Here is an 18,531-nt window from a genome sequence, read left to right as displayed (position 1 = left end):
ATCATCAGAGATGGCTCTGCCATCCTCCCAGAAAGAGCCTAGGTCTGGAAAACCAGCACAGGGCTGTCCTTCCAAGAATTGGTGTAGTTATCCTGTCCATACCACTGTTTGAGAGCAGAGGATGGAATGGGTTCCCTAGGCATCCCAGAATGGCACCCATACCAGTAGTTTTCTTCTAATTCTGCCACAAAGGCCTAACAGGGCACATGAACTTGTAGGAGTCTGTTGCAGGAAGAGTGGAGGAAGATGGGGAGAAGGTAGCAACAGCCACTGCCAGATTCCCTAGTCCCTCTAAGAGAAGGGCAGAGAGGGAATGCCTCTGTGTATGCACGGAGGGAAACAAATGTGAGAACAATTCTGGGTTGGAGGGAGTCTGAGCTGGTTTGTGTGGAACAAAGAATCACTAAAATTGGCCCAGGCACTTTAAAGAGGCATCATGGGGGACTCATTAGAAAGACAACAGATATCAACAACTTTTTTTACATCCTGAAGAAAAAATTAGCATAATTATATTTTATAAACTTTAAGGTGCCATTATTATATTTTATGAACTTTAAGATGTCATAAATTATAAGATGCACCATTATTTTATGTACTAAGAATTAAAAACTCTTTCATTTAAAGGGTGCCTGGGTGGCTCTGTTGGTGAAGTGTCTGACTTCAGCTCAGGTCATGATCTCACAGTTCATGAGTTTGAGCCCTGCATTGGGCTCTGTGCTGACAACTAGAGAGCCTGGAGTCTGCTTTAGATTCTGTGTCTCCTTCTCTCTCTCTCTCTCTACCCCTCCCCTGCTTGTGCTCTCTGTCTCTCAAAAATAAATAAATAAACTTAAAAACAAAAACAACTCTTCCATTTAAACTATGACAACTCTCTGATCACATCAATTTTAAGATGTATCCCAATTTCAAAGACATTAAAATGTGAGCATATGTGTGAGCTCAAAAATATGGAATACAGCAAATTTATATTAGATTAAAAAATCAGAAATCAGTGAATAAAATAGTTTCAACTTTTTCCAATGAAAAAATTAACATTGTCATCAATGATCAGTGATATATCCATCAATGCTCCCGAAATGATTCCCTCACTTTATGTAACTTACATATGCTGTGTTCTGTTATACCCACTATGTGGCTTGGGAGGATTCCTCAGTGTCAAAATAGTTAAAAACAAATTGCCTTTAATTATACTAGTGTTGAGACTCCAAGACAGGCAGGATAATGATGATGATGATGATGATGATGATGTTGTGTGTGTGCTGCCCTCAGCTGAATGATCAAAGATACGCTAGCCAACTTTTAACTTTCAGGAGGGAAATGGACGAGAATAAAGAAGAGATGTCAAAAGCACATGGTTCTACTGGCTGAACCACAGAACTTGACTTACCTCATTTCCAAAGAGTTAAGAACACAGCCATCCCTAAATTGGATCTGATATGTTGGTGGTCTATTGTTTAATTTTACTGAACATTTACTATAAGCTAGAAATTATAGGAAAGGTCTGCAAAATATAGCTTCTGACTGACTTCAAGACCTCAGACATAGTACTTAAAAATATCCTCGGAAAAAGAGACAGTAGTACTATCTGCTTTCTTAAGTTGGCCTTCTTCTAGCTTTCTAAAATATTCTTTTCTTGAGAGTTTCTTTTAAGGCAGCATTTTGGTCATTGGTTTGTGGACTTGTTTGTGTGTGTGCATGTTACTTGTAGGAATGAGATAAAATATCTCATATTACATGGGTCAGAGAATCCCTACTTGCCTCTGAAGCTGTTAAATATATTTGGATGCTCCCCAGAAGGAAAGAGTAAGATTAGTATACTCTAGTTTCCATCTGTGGATAGTTTGGTTTGCTGAAATAAAAATAGCCTAGAACAAAAGGCTATTATGATAATTTATATTAAAATACAAATATAGACAGACATATTTAGCAAGATGCCAAATTCAAGGTGGAAACCCACATTGTCAAATAGTACATGTTTCATATTGCACCGTGGAGAAGTCTGTGTGCGAGAGAAGGCCTGATATAAGGGCACAATTGACACTCCCAGATATCACTTCCTTTATTTTTAGGAATTCTCTAAAGTGAAAGGATCACAACTGTGCTGTACAGAGATGCTTACCTGCCTGAGGGGAGTTCTGAGATTTGAAAAGACCAACCACTCCCTTCCCATGGAATCCTCCAGATCGGAGAAGCAGGGTACTGCTTTTTGAATTCTTCCAACATACAACAGGCAGGCGATTGTGTCGATAGCAGCGGGCGACTCTTGGTAAACTACTGTCTTGTACAGCTTGAGGTACAACCAAAAGGCCAGGATAGCTTCAGGGACATGGAAAGGAGAAAAAGAATGAATGGGGTGAGAGAGTGGGAATGGGAGAGAGAAAGGGAAAGAAATGGGGAGAGAGGGAGAGAGAGACTATAAGAACATGAGTATCATAGTATCACAGTAATTTTCTAAGACTCAGAAACATACTGGTTGAGGGGTAAGACATTTATTTTCTTTTATTTATTTTTTAAAATTTATTTATTTATTTATTTATTTATTTATTTATTTATTTATTTATTTTTTATTCATTTTTGAAAGACAGAGAGAGACACAGCACAAGCAGGGGTGGGGCAGAGAGAGAGGGGGACACAGAATCTGAAGCAGGCTCCAGGCTCTGAGCTGTCAGCACAGAGCCCGATGTGGGGCTCTGCGAGATCATGACCTGTGCTGAAGTTGACGCTTAACCAACTGAGCCACCCAGGTGCTGCTACTGTTTTTAAAGTTTATTTATTTTGAGAGAGACATGGAGAGTGCAAGTGGGGGAGGGGCAGAGACAGAGGGAGAATCTCAAGCAGACGCCACACTGTCAGTACAGAGTCCATGTGGGGCTCAAACTCACGGGACCATGACATCGTGACCTGAGCCAAAATCAAGAGCTGGATGCTTAACTGACTGAGCCACTCAGGTGCCCCAAGACATGTATTTTAAACATGGAACTTAGTTTTAACTCAGTTCTTCAGGGTTTGAGAAAAAAAGCCCTAGATAGTGAAAATAGCTAATTTATCCACTAATCCGTAGTCTCTTTTGAAATAAGCCCCCTTCAATGATACTGCAGGTGGAATAATCTAAGCCTAGAAAATAAAAATTCTGGGGTGCCTGGTTGGCTCAGTCGGGTAAGTGTTGACTTTGGCTCAGGTCGTGATGTCACGGTTCATGAGTTGGAGCCCTGCGTCCGGCTCTCTGCTCTCAGCGCAAAGCCTGCTTCGGATCCTTTGTCTCCTTTTCTCTCTACCCCTACCCCGTTCATGTGTTCTCTCTCTCAAAAATAAATAAATTAAAAAAAAAAAATAAAAATCTTGTGTTGGGCGCCTGGGTGGCTCAGTCGGTTAAGTGTCTGACTCTTGATTTCTGCTCAGGTCATTATCTCATGGTTTGTGAGATCAAGGCCTGAGTCAGGCTCTGCGCTGACAGCACAGAGCCTGCTTTGGATTTTCTGTCTCCCTCTCTGCTCCTTCTCTGCTCTCTCTCTCCCTCTCACAATACATAAACTTAAAGAAAATTAAAAAAAAAAAAAAAGAAAGAAAAATGCTATATAGAATTACTAAAAAGGCCTCTGTTAAACTAATGATATCCTTTGTCTTACACACTACTTTTTGTCAACTTGAAATATAGATTGTAAGATTAGTGGATTAATAGCAACTTTATGAGGATGACAAGTCAAATTGTCAACTCATTAGTCTGCTGCAGCAACAGCTGAGAACAGAGCACACTAACATTAGTCTGCCTGAGATGGTGAAAGAACTAAAAATCAAAACCAAATGATTTTTGGTTATGAGAACAGTATGTTCAAAGGTCAAAATAAGTTTAAATATTTTATTGACACTACATGTTGATAATTTTTAAGAAAAGATTAGCTCATAAAGTTACAGGATATGACACTGGGAAAATACAAAACAAAGTACTTTGTTTTTTAGAATAGGAAGCACAAGAAGATAGGCAGGTTTCAGAGTCATTTCCTTTAGTTTATTTAGAAATATTACACTAAAGAGATTTCATATTAATAACCTCCCAAAAGGAGGTTATTACTGTGGTATTTTCTAAGACTCAGAAATATACTTGTTGAGGGGTAAGACATTTATTTTCTTTTATTTTTTTTTAATTAAAAAATTATTTATTTATTTTTAAAGTTTATTTTGAGAGAGATAGAGAGAGGCAAGTGGGGGAGGGGCAGAGACAGAGGGAGAATCTCAAGCAGATGCCACACTGTCAGTACAGAGTCCATGTGGGGCTCAAACTCACGAGACCATGACATCATGACCTGAGCCAAAATCAAGAGCTGGATGCTTAACTGACTGAGCCACTCAGGTGCCCCAAGACATGTATTTTAAACATGGAGCTTGAAACACAAATGAATTAACACAAAAAAATCCATATCATTACTACCTGGGTCAATAAATTGACCATTACCAGAATCCAAGAAGATCCCCTGTATCTCTTTCCAATCACTATTTCTCTCTCCTCCTCAAAATTTACCACTGTCCTTGACTGCTAAAAAACTGGATGAGTTTTCTCTGTTTCTGAATTTTAGATAAAAGGAACAAATAAAATGTATTCTTTTGTATCTGGGTTCTTTTAGTCAACATTATGTTTGTGAGATCCATCCATGCTACTGCATATAGCTGTAGTTTATTTTCATTGCGTATAGTATCCCACTATGTGATTACACTATCTCTTCTTCTATTGTTGATTTTGAGTAGTTTATTGTTTTTGACTATGTGAGAAAAATGTTGCCATGAACATTCCTGTAGATGTCTTTTGGGAGCACATATACATTTCTATTGGAAATTCTGGGCAAATAACAGGTTACACATATGGTCCATAGATGTTTAGCAGATACTGCGAGACAGCTTTCCAAAGTTGTTTAACCAATTTACAGTCCCACAAGCAATAAATGAGAGTTCCACTTGCTTGACATTTTTACTAGTACTTTGTATTGTTAATCTTTTAAGTTTTAGCCATTTTTGCAGGTATAAAGTAGTCTCATTGGGACTTTAATTTATATTTGTCTAAAGACTAATAGGTTGAACATCTTTTCAGATATTTATTGGCCACCAGGATGTCTTCTTTTGTGAAGTTCCTGTTTAAGTCCCCTGCCATTTTTTATTGCTTTTTACTCTTCTAATGTTTCCTGATGTTCTTCTGATATCTACAGAAGGTCTTAATTTATCAGTCTTTTATTTTATGGATAGTGCTTTTCCTGTCCTAAGCAATCTTTTCCTACTTCAAGGTTATGAAGATATTCTTCTATCTTCTAGAAGCTTTATTATTTTCACCTTTTACATGTAGACCCATAGACCAGTGGGAATTGATTTTTGTGTATGATATAAGGCAGGAGTCAAGATTAATTTTTTTTCATATGGATATCCAGCATATTGAAAAAACATCTTTTATTGACTGCTGTTAAGTGCTAGCTTTACCTTAAATCAAGTGTCCATATATGTTGAGCTGTTTTATATTCCCTATTTTGCCCCAATGGTCTGTTTGACTATCCTTGTATCAATCCCATACTATTTTAATTACTGTAGCTTTATAAAAAGTCTAGATATCCTACAGTATTATTCTATAAGACTATCTTGACTATTCCTGACCTTCTGAAGTTTTATATAACTTTATATATTAAAGTTTATATACTCTTTATATATTAAAAGAATCATCTTTTTAATTTCCATAAACATTTTGCTGGAATTTTGATTGGGACTGCACTGAATCTATAGACCAATTTCTGGAAAAATTATACTTTTAAAGGTTTTTTTAAAATGTTTTTATTTAGTTTTTGAAACAGGGAGAAAGCATGAGTTGGGGACAGGCAGAAAGAGAGGGAAACAGGAACCAAAGTAGGCTCCATGCTGCCAGCAGAGAGCCCAATGTGGGCCTCAAACTCATGAACTGTGAGATCATGACCTGAGCCCAAGTTGGATGCTTTGCTGACTGAGCCATCCCAGGTGCCCTGAAAAATTACAGTTTTAAAGTACTGAGTATTCAAACCCAAGGACATGAAATATCTATTTATTTATATCCTTAATGGTCCTCAATATTGTTCTGACTGTTCCACATAGAGGTCTTGTATATCTTTCATTAGAGTTATTCCTAAGTAATGCTTTTTAGAGCTACTCTAAGTAGTGTCAGTACCAAAATAACATCATTTAAAATTTCATTTTTTTATTATTTACCTTTGCTATGTATATACTAATTCTTGTATAATAATTTTGTACCAGGGACCTAACTAAATTCATGTATTAATTTTAAAGGTTTATTTGTAGATTCCTTCAGATTTTCTAAGTATACAAGCAAGTCATCTGTGAGTAATGATAGTTTTCCTTCTTTTCAATCTTTATGCCTTTTATTGTTTCTTTTTCTAGTCTTTTGGCACCTTTTAGGACCTCTAGTATGACACTGAGTAGAAGTCGTGATAGTGGGCATCCTTACCTTGTCCTGATCTCAGAGTAGAAGTTTTCAATTACAATTACTTTCAAAAAGTAATTTCTGCTGTAGGATTTTTTAGACACTAGATAAGGAGCTTCCCTTATATTTCAAAGTTGATAAGAATTCTTCTTTTAAAAATCATAAATGTACATTATATTTTATAAAGTGCTTTTCTGTATATAGTGAATTTATATTTTTCTTTTTTCTTTTTTTTCTTGGAATAAAAAAAATTATCAATTTGGAAATGTTTTTGCCCCATTTTCACAGTTCACTTGTTCTGCAAGTTCTGCACTTGAGTTTGAGATCCCCCCCCAGAGGCAAATATTCAAGCTTTGCGCACGAATTTCCATAGGAGGAGGGAGGGGTGGGCTTGAGGATCACACGCCCCTACAGTTTCCCTTGCCTCTCTGGCCTAGAGGAATCTTCTGTCTGGCTGTCCCACCACGTACTGTCTCCAGGACCTTCCATCACTGCATGCTTTGGACCAGGCTCACAGTAGCCATTTCTGCTTTGATTCCCCTCCTGTAATGCAACATATTTTTTCTTTTTAATTCTTTTAAGATGGTGAATTATACTGATTGTTTTTCAATTTTCAAGTCAGTTTTGTATTCTTACAATAAACTCCACTTGGTCATAATGAATTGTCATGTGTGATTTTGTAAAAGGCAGTTTTGCACGGTGTATTTGTTCTGTACTCTTACTTTCGACTTTTCTGAATTCTTGTATATTAGATATCTCCCTTTAAAGCAGCATAAAGCTTTAACAAAATTCTGGTAATATTTTTCTTTTAATTGGAACATTTAGTCAATTGATAAGTAATGTAATTACTGATATATTTGAATTTAAATTTACCATCTTACCATTTGCTTTCTATTTGTTCCATCTGTTCTGTGTTCCCTTTTTTCTCCTTTCTGCCTTCTTTTGGATTATTTTTTATTATTCCATTCCTATCTTCCTAATATATTATTTGAGGGATATATATTATTTTATATCACTATAAACATTTTATTACAAGGGCTCTAATAAGTGGTCTGTTATTTTATTTTGTTTCTGACAGATCAAAATGAGAAATGAGGTCTGTTTTCTCACTGGCAGGCAGGATTTTGATAGCATGCTTCCCAAACAGCAGAACATTACACCTTGACACCACGACTTACACTATCTACAAAAAGAATTTAATTAGAAGGATAGAGTATCCAGGAAAATTATTGCATACTCAACAGAATCACAATCTTTCAGTACTTAATGAAAAATTTTTATTTGGCCCAAATCTCAAACTGTATTTCCCACTTGTTTCTCAAGTTTCATAATGGTATTTTTTATTATATATGTTTTTGTTTTTCTGAAAATACTTTTAATTGCCTTATTTTTGAAAAATACTTTTGTTGTGTGTACAACCTAGGTTGATGATTATTTTCTTTAGCTTACTGAAGATTTGATTCCATTGCCTTCTTACTTTGTTGATACTGAAATGTCATTCATCATTGCTATTCCTGTTTTGGTGAACTTTCTCTTTGACTGCTTGGTGTCCTCTTCTTAGATGTTCTGCGGGTTCAGTTCAATACCTCTAGATGAGGAGTTATTTGCTTTGGATTCATTTTGGCTTCCTGGACCTGAGGACTGGTTTCTCTCAGCAATTCTGAAAAATTCCCTGCAGTTAGTTCTTTAATATTGGCATTTCCTCTATTATCTCCAACAGAAGCACCAATCACATTAAACCTCTCACTCAATCCTGCATGTCTTTGGTCTTTTTCTTTTTCTTAATTTTAATTCCAGTATAGTTGAAATAATGTTCAATTAGTTTCAGGTTACAATATAGTGATTCAACAATTGTATACACCACACAGTGCTCATCAAGGTAAATGTACTCTTGATCTCTTTCACCTATTTCACCCGTCCCCCCACCCACCTTCTCTCTGGTAACCATCTGCCCTTTATAGTTAAGAGTCTGTTAGTTTGTCTCTCTCTCTCTTTTATTTTCCCTATGTTCATTTGTTTTGTTTATTAAATTCTACATATAAGTGAAATACATATTCTACACACAAGTGAAATCATATGGTATTTGTCTTTCTCTGACTGACTTATTTTACTTAGCATTATACTCTCTATATCCATCCATGTTATACTGTCTAGATCTATGCTGCAAATGGCAAGATTTCATTCCTTTTTGTGACTGAGTAATATTCCATTGTGTGCATGTGTGTGTGTGTGTGTGTGTGTGTATGTGTGTACTTCTTGATCCATTCATCAGTTGGGCTGCTTTCATAATTTGGTTATTGTAAATAGTGCTGTTATAAACATAAGGATGCATATATCCTTTTGAATTAGTGTTTTCATATTCTTTGGTTAAGTATCCAATAGTGCGATTACTAGATCATATGGTAGTTCTATTTTTAACTTTTTGAGAAACCTCTATACTGTCTTCCAGAGTGGCTGCACCAGTTTGCATTGTGGTTTTGATTTGCATTTCTCTGATGATGAGGGATGTTGAGTACCTTTTCATCTGTTGGCCAAGTATTTATAAATTTAAACTGTCATTTAAAATGAGATACCTATAGTTCTTTAAGAACAGTGGGGTTGAAACTAATAGTAACATTAAGACAACTTTCTAAAATATGTACAAAGTGCTTTCACAGCATTATTCTGTTTAATCAAAGCAAGAATTTATGAATGCAAAGGAAACAGCTTACCCAGAGATGAAAATGATTAAACTTGTACATGGCAGAATGTAGTTTTAAAAAATATAAAGCATGAAATAGGGCCTTACTGATATAGGAAACAGTGAGAGATGACAAGAATAGAAACAAGAAAACATGTTCATTTACATTCTTTAAGTACTTTCCCTTGGAAATATTCTAATTAGACAGCATAAGAAAACCCTGCCTACACTTAGGTCAACAAATTACAGCCCGTGGGCCAAAACACGCCCTGCCCATTCATTTACTTACCATCTATGGCTGCTTTTTGGCAGAGTTGAGTAGCTACAATGAGACCATATGGCCTGCAAAACTGGAAATATACAGTATCTGGCCCTTTAAAGAAAAAGTTTGTGGACCCCTAGCCTACAGCAGACCTTCATCTCTCCTATCTGCCTGGGCAAATCCTATTTTTATTTCAACTTATCTTCAGGCATAGATGCTAGAAAAGATGCAAATGGGAAGAGAAAGACAAGAAAAAATCATATAGGAGACAAAAACTTTTACCTTTCACTCTTTGATCTAATCTAGGCACTGTTCAGTAATATAATTATACTTCTGAGAATGCCAAGGAGATGCTTACTCATGCTGCATAAAAAGTACCTCTTAAACACACATTTCCCTGGAGATCTTGCTCCTAGTTTTCTGGCATTTTTCTCCCTCTGGGCTATGGAGACAAATAGCCCATTCAAGACTCAAATGGAAGAAAGGAAAGGTGTCTTTTTAGAGGCCACTAACAGACTTACCTCCGGCAGAGTGAATACATCCTGTTGGAGGCAGTGATTCGAAAATACTCTGGTTTTGAGCGAGAAGAGCTGCCACTTATGGTTCCCAAACCTAAACGCTGATAGTCTCTGAAACAAGCTTTTTCCACTAACTGTTCCATTGTAGACTTCTCTGAGGCCTTCAGAGTGGTATTTGTGGGGAGTTCACTATCATCTGAAACTGTGAATGCAGAAACAGATTTTGAAAAAATGATATAGCTCAAAGTAGAGGATTAAAAGCTTCCCTCTGAAGAGGATTCTTAAACCAAGAGAGTTTTATATTAGGGCCACAGGCACTATGTATGTCACAGTTTAAATCATATTAATTCTTTGAAGAATCATTATGTCCAAACATAAATTAAAACAGTAATGGATAGTCAAGAAATAAAATATCAGAAGCTCAAAATGTGAGGGAAATTAACTTAAAATGCCAGGGAAGGGGCGCCTAGCTGGCCCAGTTGGAAGGGCATGCAACTCTCAGTGTTGGGGTTGTGAGCTTGAGCCCTGCGTTGGGTGCAGAGCCTTCTTTCTTTCTTTTTGTTTTTAATTAAAAAACTTTTAATTAAAACAATTTTAATTATGACAATAATTTATTGTCAAATCGGCTAACATACAGTGTGTACAGCATGTTCTTGGTTTCAGGGATAGATTCCCATGGTTCTTTTTTTTTAAAATGCTTTTATTTAGTTTAGAGAGAGATGGTGAGCATGAGCAATGGAGGGGCAGAGAGAGAGTGAGACAAAGGATCTGAAGCAGGCTCTGCACTGACAGCAGAGAGCCGGATGTGGGGCTTGAATTCACAAACTGCAAGATTATGACCTGAGCCAAAGTCGGATGCTCAACTGACTGAGCCATGCAAGTGCCCCAGGTGTAGAATTGACTTAAATAAATAAATAAATAAACTTTAAAAAAATGCCAGGGAAATTAACTCAAAGTTTCTAAAAACAATATAATTTTGAATTCATTAGCCGTATTTTTCTGTTTCAATCTAGCTTGTTTACTAATGTCAAAGTATAGTGATTTCTACTTAGGACTCTAGAAAATAAACACTCAAACTCTGTCAGAAGCTAACTCATCAGTAAAATTTATCTTTAATATAATCTCTACACAAACTTCATCATCCACATTTCAGTTAACTTTTCAGAACATAAACTTTTATTAGAAATTTCTAGATTAAGCAGAAATTCACTGGTGGGAAAAGACCTTTCTTAGAGGGGTATCAAGACACTATACTTTTTTTGTGGAAAATATTTTGTCAGAGGATGTGGTACACATGGGAAACTCCCTCACAATGTTGCAATCACAGGTTACAGAATCTCTTAAGATTTTAGATGTGGAAGGATTTACCCAATAATCAAGCATTTTAGGGAGGATTTAAAAAAAACCCAACATTCCTAATTGGTACCATTATGTTCTAACTGAAAAAAAAAGTCCATGTTAAGAACTGTCCTAATTTACTTTTTTATTTATTTCTACAGTGAGAGAAACCAAATTAAAGTTTCAGAATTTTTGGATATGTACTCAAAGATATGTAACCTAAAGGGAAATAATAAGGCTCTCTTCCATTTAAAAAGAAAAAAAAAACCCTAACAGCTTATCCCTACAAATACAAGACTTTGTATTTTAGTTCGTAAACTTCACAATGCAAACATATCATCAGGTATCAGCTTTGTGTTGGCCTCTTATTTTCAGAGAAGCACAGAACATTATGTAATTTGGTGTTTTGGTGGCATTATTATCATAGAATAATAGTTTTTCTTTTGTGTAATCATTAAAACTTCAAATTAGAAGAGTCAGTAGTGATGGATAATTTTTTATGGCTTTCCATGTGACTGTAAAGAGGCCAGAATTCCAAAAAATGGTTGTTTCAGTAATACATAGTGGGTCTGTTCATTGCTCTCGGAGTATGTAGCTACCCATACTGAAATGGAGACCTTTAGCCAGTGATCTCTTAAAACATGAGGTTTCTTTCTTCAAAAGGTTCTTTGCTATTATTATTAGTAGAAGTAGTAGTGGTATAGTTACTGGTGATTGATTCTAAGATCTTGAAAAGAAAAAGGGTGCAAAGGCATCCTGCCTCCTACTAGATCAGATTATCCCTAGTGTTAATTCCATAAGCATACTCTGTAGTGGGTTAAGAAATAGAAAACAGACATTTTGTGACTGTTTTTCTGTCTCTGTTTTCCCAACCGAGAAGAATCTTAGCTTCTCAGATTCTGTTCTTTTGAATATGTAGTAGGCATTTATTTTCTTACCATCTAAGGATCCCTTCATCTTTGGTCCCTCATTTTGATTAAGAGTATCCACAATGTTCTCATTCCAAACACAAATCTTTAATTTTGAATACCCAATGTCCTTGTTTCCTTATTCTTATTGCATAATGACAAGGTACTGGGGATTACTTTATACCTAAATTCTCTATGCACTGGGGTTTCTTTCTTTCTCCCTTTGATGAGACCCATGTAACAATGGCCAACCACCTCTGTGGATTTAGTAACAGAGAAACATAATTAAACAGAATCTTAGCTGAACAATGGAATATTGGGAAAATAAAATATTTTTTTTCCAATTCTGAGAAGCTAGTAAGTGCCTCCAATCTTCTTATGAGATCTAGGTTCTTGTGAGTCAAGGTTTAAGGGAAACGACATGAGTCTCTTATTCTTACTCATATAAGAAGAAAGAATAAAACTGAGTCATGAAGGAAAAAGGACTTCTCACATACCTGATACGTCATCTTCTTCATTCCATCCAGGACGATTCACTCTCTCTTCCACAATTGTCCCTGTCCTCCTCTTCAATAAATACTGCCGCCCAATTGTCATTTTTCCTGCCCTTTTGGCACCTTTCACAATTGTTTTTGAGAAGATACTGTAAGTCATAAAACCAAAGACAACATCAATTTAATAGGAAGACACCATTTACACTTTTTGATACCTACACAGCTCAACTTATTTCTTCTCCATTCCCACAGCTACTAGTATTGTCCAGACCTTCAGCAAGTCTGTTCTTCTTAAATCATTTTTTATATGGCAGCAGACTAATTTCCTATAAAACACTGTTGTCATCAGGAGGGCTGTAGGCAACAAGTGCAAGAACCTAGAGTGGGACATAAGCTACTTTCCCAAATCTAAACTCAGTTTGGCTTTTTGGTCAAACATGCCCCTCAATGCACTCTGGTTATCCATGCCACTGCTCCCACGAGCTCCTACAAACTATGCCGGTAGCAGTCCTCCTGCATGGAAGCCAGTCTGCCCCCTTCTCTACTGATTCAAACTCTTTCTACTAACTCATAGGCTTTTCTTTGAGATCATATGATAATTATAGTTAGCACCATGTTTAAGTGTGTATGCATAGTGTCCTGCCTTCTGACCCTGTAAATGCTTACATACTCAAGACAATTCTAAGATGTTTTAAATTTTAAAATTGCTATGTCTCTGTTGCAGGTGAATAGCATAAGCCTGATACAGTAAGGTTGATTTTGTACGTGGGTATACGTGTGTGTGTGTGTGTGTGTGCGCGCGCATATATTTCCTCTCCTAGTCCATAGGTTCTCAACATAAAATGCCACACAAACTTTTGTTTCTTCCATAGAAGGCTGGGATAATAGATATCACAGGCTCCTCTGTGATTCCACAGTGCTAAGACAAGTTGCTGGCCTCACCACTGTAAATACCTAGGAAGCTGTTCATGTTTCAATGTATCATTTCTGGATCTGCATGGTCTCCTTCACTTAGCAGGTAACAGTGGCACAGGTGGTCAGCTATGCCATTTAGTAATGACACACTCTTTGGGACCTCAACTCTTCTATAATCTCTAGCATATCTTACTTTCAGGCAAAGGGAAGGGCTTTTCTCCAAAGTCTTCATGCTCTTCCCTAATATGTAATTTGTACTGGCAGATGCCCAAATTCTAGGTGATTAATGGTGAATGAACTCAACTTTTGGCTCCTATATTTTATCACTAATTGAAGATAATTTTTATGCAATTGTCATTCTGTAATAACTAAAATGTAAAAGTTTCAACATAAATTACTAAAAATTTCATCAGAAAATAAGGGTTCCTTTAAAGAAATATGACAAGTAAATGCAATGCCTGATTCTGTACTAGGCAGAAAAAAATGTAGCTATAAAGGATCATCAGCAAAATTTGAATAAGGACTCTGGGTTAGATGAAAGTTTTATACCAACTAAGTTTCCTGGTTATATACTGTGGTCTGTTCTTAGAAAATATATATTGATATATTTAAGGCTAAAAAGGTATTATACATATAACTCAAGTGGTTTAGAAAACAATATATATGAGAGAGAATGATAAAATGGAACAAAACAAACAATTGGTGAATCTTGGTAAATGGTATACAGGAATTCTTTGTATTATGTTGTAACTTTTTTGTAAATTTGAAATTGTATCAAAAGAAAAAGTTATAAAAAAAGAAAAAATAAAGGCTCCCATCTCTAGGTCAAAGAAAAACTGTCTAGTAGGCCTGGACATCAAAGAAAACTGAAGGGATTGCTCAAAGGCAGTTAGAAAGTGATTAATATGGGGAAAAGGGAAAACAGAATTTCACTCTCTAAAAATATATCATAAGCAATGGACATATTGGTTAAAACTTCTTGTAGCTTTTAGTTGCTGAAACTTGTTACATACATCAGTGCTACTGTTCTATAACTTTCTGAGCTTGGTCCAATGGGCTTGACAGAATGGCAAACAAAACGAGCAATTATGCATACACTGACCCACAGGATAGGTCACTTCCCCTGACAGTCAGCTATGAAAACGCTGAAATGAAGAAACTTGACTGTCTTCTTACCGGAAGGAGGTGTTCTTTTCCTTCTGTTTGGGTAAAATTATTTGTGGGGTAGTTTGTCCAGCAGCAAAAGCAAAGGTGGTGAAAATGGACTGAGGATAACGGAACTTCATCAGCTGTTTCTTAAAGATCTCTACTACTTCTGGACTCACTTCTTCATCAAACGCTACTTTAATCAACTAGAGACAAAAGAGATAAAATACATTAGAGGCATTAAGGATTTCCAGGTAACTTCTCCTCAAGTTACTGAAATAAAAGAAAATAATACTAAATGGCAGAAGTCCAGAGGTTGAGGGGACCTTGGATATCACGGAATATAATGTTTTATTTTTTAAAAATAGCTCAGAAAGGTTTACTTGTCATAGATGGTTTGTTGGTAAGGAAAATCATGTATCTTAAAGTTGGGTTTCTTTAAGACCATCTTTTCTATGATGGGATAGGGAAATTAACTTATAGTGGATGAAGCAGGTAACATGTCCTTCTTTTTTTCCTCAACTGTTGGTTCTAGACAGGGAATCTGGCCACAGGAAGTCTCTTCTTACCCCAAGATACCATAAGTCTAGTAAGAAAAAAGTATGTTTGACTAGAATCCTAACCAGTATAGTCAAGCAATATTCTAGTTTAAAGTCCTTTGGCAGTTGGAACAGTGAAGAAATCCCTGGAAGGCTTCTCTCCCCAGGTGATGGGAGAAGGTCTGGAGTTTAGAGGTCAGCAGCCTCACATTTCACACAATAAGCACATGGAGGTTCTAGGGGTGGCTTCCTGGCTAGAAGGAATGATGCAAGAATTGGAGCACTTAAAAATCTGAGAAGTCAGAGACAAGGCATAAAAATAGGAAGAGCAAAATATCACAGACTCAGAATTGTAAAAAGGAAAAACTAAGAAAAGATCACTCTTCCAGTGTCAGAGTTTAAAAATTTATTCTTATTTTTATTTTGAGAGAGAGAGAGAGTGAGCAAGTGAGCAGGGGAAGGGCAGAGAGAGAGGAAAAGAGAGAATCCCAAGCAGTGCAGATCCTGACGTGGGGCTGGATCTCATAAACTGTGAGATCATAATTTGAGCCGAAATCAAGAGTTGGACAGTTAGCCGACTGAGCCACCCAGGTGCCCCCAGTGTCTGTTTTGCATCAATAATTCCATAAGTTATGATATGTTCAAAAACCCCTAGAAAATTCTCTGCCTAATTAGAGGTTATTTAGTTAGTACCAATAGTACTTTACCCCTGAGTGTAATTCTTAGAGATTTATCTCTTCCACAGAAGGGCCATAGGGCACTTCCTTCTGAAAGAGATGCCAAGAGAATTGCTTTCTATCTAAAGCTTTTATCAAACACAAAGGTATGAGTTGGCAGAGAACAACAGTCAATTGTGTGTGTCAGAATTTCTGGGATCTAAATATTGACAGATAATCTTTTGGTACTCAGTTGGCCAAAGGATTCAGGAAGTGAGGGATTAAGTACAAGATGATTCATGGGTTTACTCAGTTGAAGATTACCCTCTCAGACCCTCTAATCCTCCTTATCTTCTAACTTTGGACTCCATGATCACAGAAAGTGGCCACATCATTTGTAGAAAACTTTTATCTTTATTTTATTTTATATTTTTAACGTTTATTTATTTTTGGGAGAGACAGAGAGGGAGATAGCGTGAGCGAGTGTGAGTTGGGGAGGGGCAGACAGACAGGGAGACACAGAATCTGAAGTAGGCTCCAGGCTCTGAGCTATCAGCACAAATATAGAGCTGAATATAGGGCTCAAACTCATGAGCCATGAGACCATGACCTGAGCTGAAGCCAGATGTTTAACTGACTGAGTCACTCAGGTGCCAGAGAACTTTTGAACAGAAGAATGGTTCCCTTTCTTAATACCTGAAAGGATGCTGATGTAATTTGCAGTCCCTCTTGCATGTTCTGCTGGAGCTGGTTCTGCATCGTAATCTTCTTCTCCTTGGTGATGGAGGCAATGGGAAAACTCCGCACAACTGTCTGCTCCCCAACTACAGGAAAGCAAGACACAGGCTCAGCAATAACACTTTACAGGTTATTTACAGAGTCTCTGCTCCTCATTTTATCAGCCTCTGCTAAAGAAATGTATTTGGAAAGGACAATACCTAGGAATGCAGTGAGACAAAATGCAATAATTCTAGAATCACATTCATTAATTTTATTGCATGGCAATTCACTCTTGAAACATGATTCTTTCCTGGAGTGAAGCAACTGTCACAGTCTGTCTGTCTTCATTCTTTCTATTTCCCCAACCTGCCGTGTACTACGCAAGATCACCCGGCTTAAGGCAATTTTCAAGATTCTTAATCTTAAAGACATCCATGATATTTAATGTAAGTATAAAGCAAAAAAGAAAAGGTTTTTAAGATGTGTTTCCATATGTGGTAAAAAGTGTTTTACCATGTATTTGTACCTTCAGAAGATACAGGACTAAGCTTAGGCTGAAGAGTTTTAGGAATTTAAATATTAAAGCAAGGAAGGGAAAATATAAATAATTATTTATCAACTACCCAAGGTTGCAAAGATGCGAGTCTAGAAAATAAGTAGGACACACGAAGTCTCTCTTGGAGAGTCCAAAGTTCCCCATGGGAGAGGAGATTCACATGCAGAATACAACAACATGTAATTAGCTCCCAGATTTGAGGATACAAGGCTTTATTTCAGAAAGGGAGAAGATTTCTGAATGCTAGATGACTAGAAAATGATTCCTGGAAGAAGTGAGAGGGAAGGTGAGCTTTGAAGAGAGTATAGGTTTGGACTGGCAGAGGGAAAGAGGAGGGGATGTCAGGCGGTGGTACAAGTAACAGAACAGGAGCAGTGATGGGCAAAGCACCTTGTCTAGTAAGCCAGAGGAGGTGAGAAATGAACTGGGTTTATCTGAGTTCATACATACATCCACTTTTCATCATCAGAATTTTTTTATTTACTTATTTATTTTTTAATTTACATCCAAGTTTGTTAGCATATAATTCAATAATGATTTCAGGAGTAGATTCCAGTGATTCATCCCCTATGTATAACATCCATTGTTTATCCAAATAAGTGTCTTCCTTAATGTCCCTTACCCATTTAGCCCACCCCCTACCCACAGTCCCTCCAGCAACCCTTAGTTTGTTCTCTGTATTTAAGAGTCTCTTATGTTTTGTCCCCTTCCTTGTTTTTATATTATTTTTGCTTCCCTTCCCTTATGTCCATCTGTTTTGTATCTTAAATTCCATACATGAGTGAAGTCATATGATATTTGTTTCTCTCTGACTAATTTCACTTAGCATAATACCCTCTAGTTCCATCCACGTAGTTGCAAATGGCAAGACTTCATTCTTTTTGGTGTTGCCAAGTAATACTCAATTGTGTGTGTGTGTGTGTGTGTGTGTGTGTGTGTGTGTGTGTGTGTGTATACACCACATCTTCTTTATCCATTCATCTGTCAACCGACATTTGGGCTCTTTCCATGCTTTGGCTATTGTTGATAGCACTACTATAAACATTGGGGTGCATGTGCCCCTTCGAAACAGCATACCTGTATCTCTTGTATAAATACCTAGTATCGCAACTGCTGGGTCATAAGGTAGTTCTATTTTTAATCTTTTGAAACCTCCATACTGTTTTCCATACTGGTTGCACCAGTTTGCATTCCCACCAGCTGTGCAAGAGATCCTCTTTCTCCACATCCTTGCCAACATCTGTTGCTGCCTGAGTTGTTAATTTTAGCCATTCTGACTGGTGTGAGGTGGTATCTCATTGTGGTTTTAATTTGTATTTCCCTGATTCATCATCAGAATTTCTCATTCCCTGGA

General features: G+C 36.8%; 1 protein-coding gene across 2 annotated transcripts in view; it reads right to left on the bottom strand.

Moving 5' to 3' along the window:
* Positions 1–18,531, bottom strand: part of SBF2 (SET binding factor 2) — a 479,646-nt gene that overhangs the window by 45,268 nt on the left and 415,847 nt on the right. For both annotated transcript variants that reach the window (XM_027073170.2, XM_027073171.2), the window contains exons 23-27: positions 16,598–16,725; positions 14,737–14,912; positions 12,649–12,794; positions 9,909–10,107; positions 2,120–2,316 (exon numbers count right to left, since the gene is read on the bottom strand). In XM_027073170.2, the coding sequence (XP_026928971.1) occupies positions 2,120–2,316; positions 9,909–10,107; positions 12,649–12,794; positions 14,737–14,912; positions 16,598–16,725 (846 nt within the window). The remainder of the gene's footprint in view (positions 1–2,119; positions 2,317–9,908; positions 10,108–12,648; positions 12,795–14,736; positions 14,913–16,597; positions 16,726–18,531) is intronic.

The sequence above is a fragment of the Acinonyx jubatus genome, chromosome D1, assembly GCF_027475565.1.
Source record: "Acinonyx jubatus isolate Ajub_Pintada_27869175 chromosome D1, VMU_Ajub_asm_v1.0, whole genome shotgun sequence".
Lineage (NCBI taxonomy): Eukaryota > Metazoa > Chordata > Mammalia > Carnivora > Felidae > Acinonyx > Acinonyx jubatus.
This window is presented reverse-complemented; position numbering and strand designations above follow the sequence as displayed.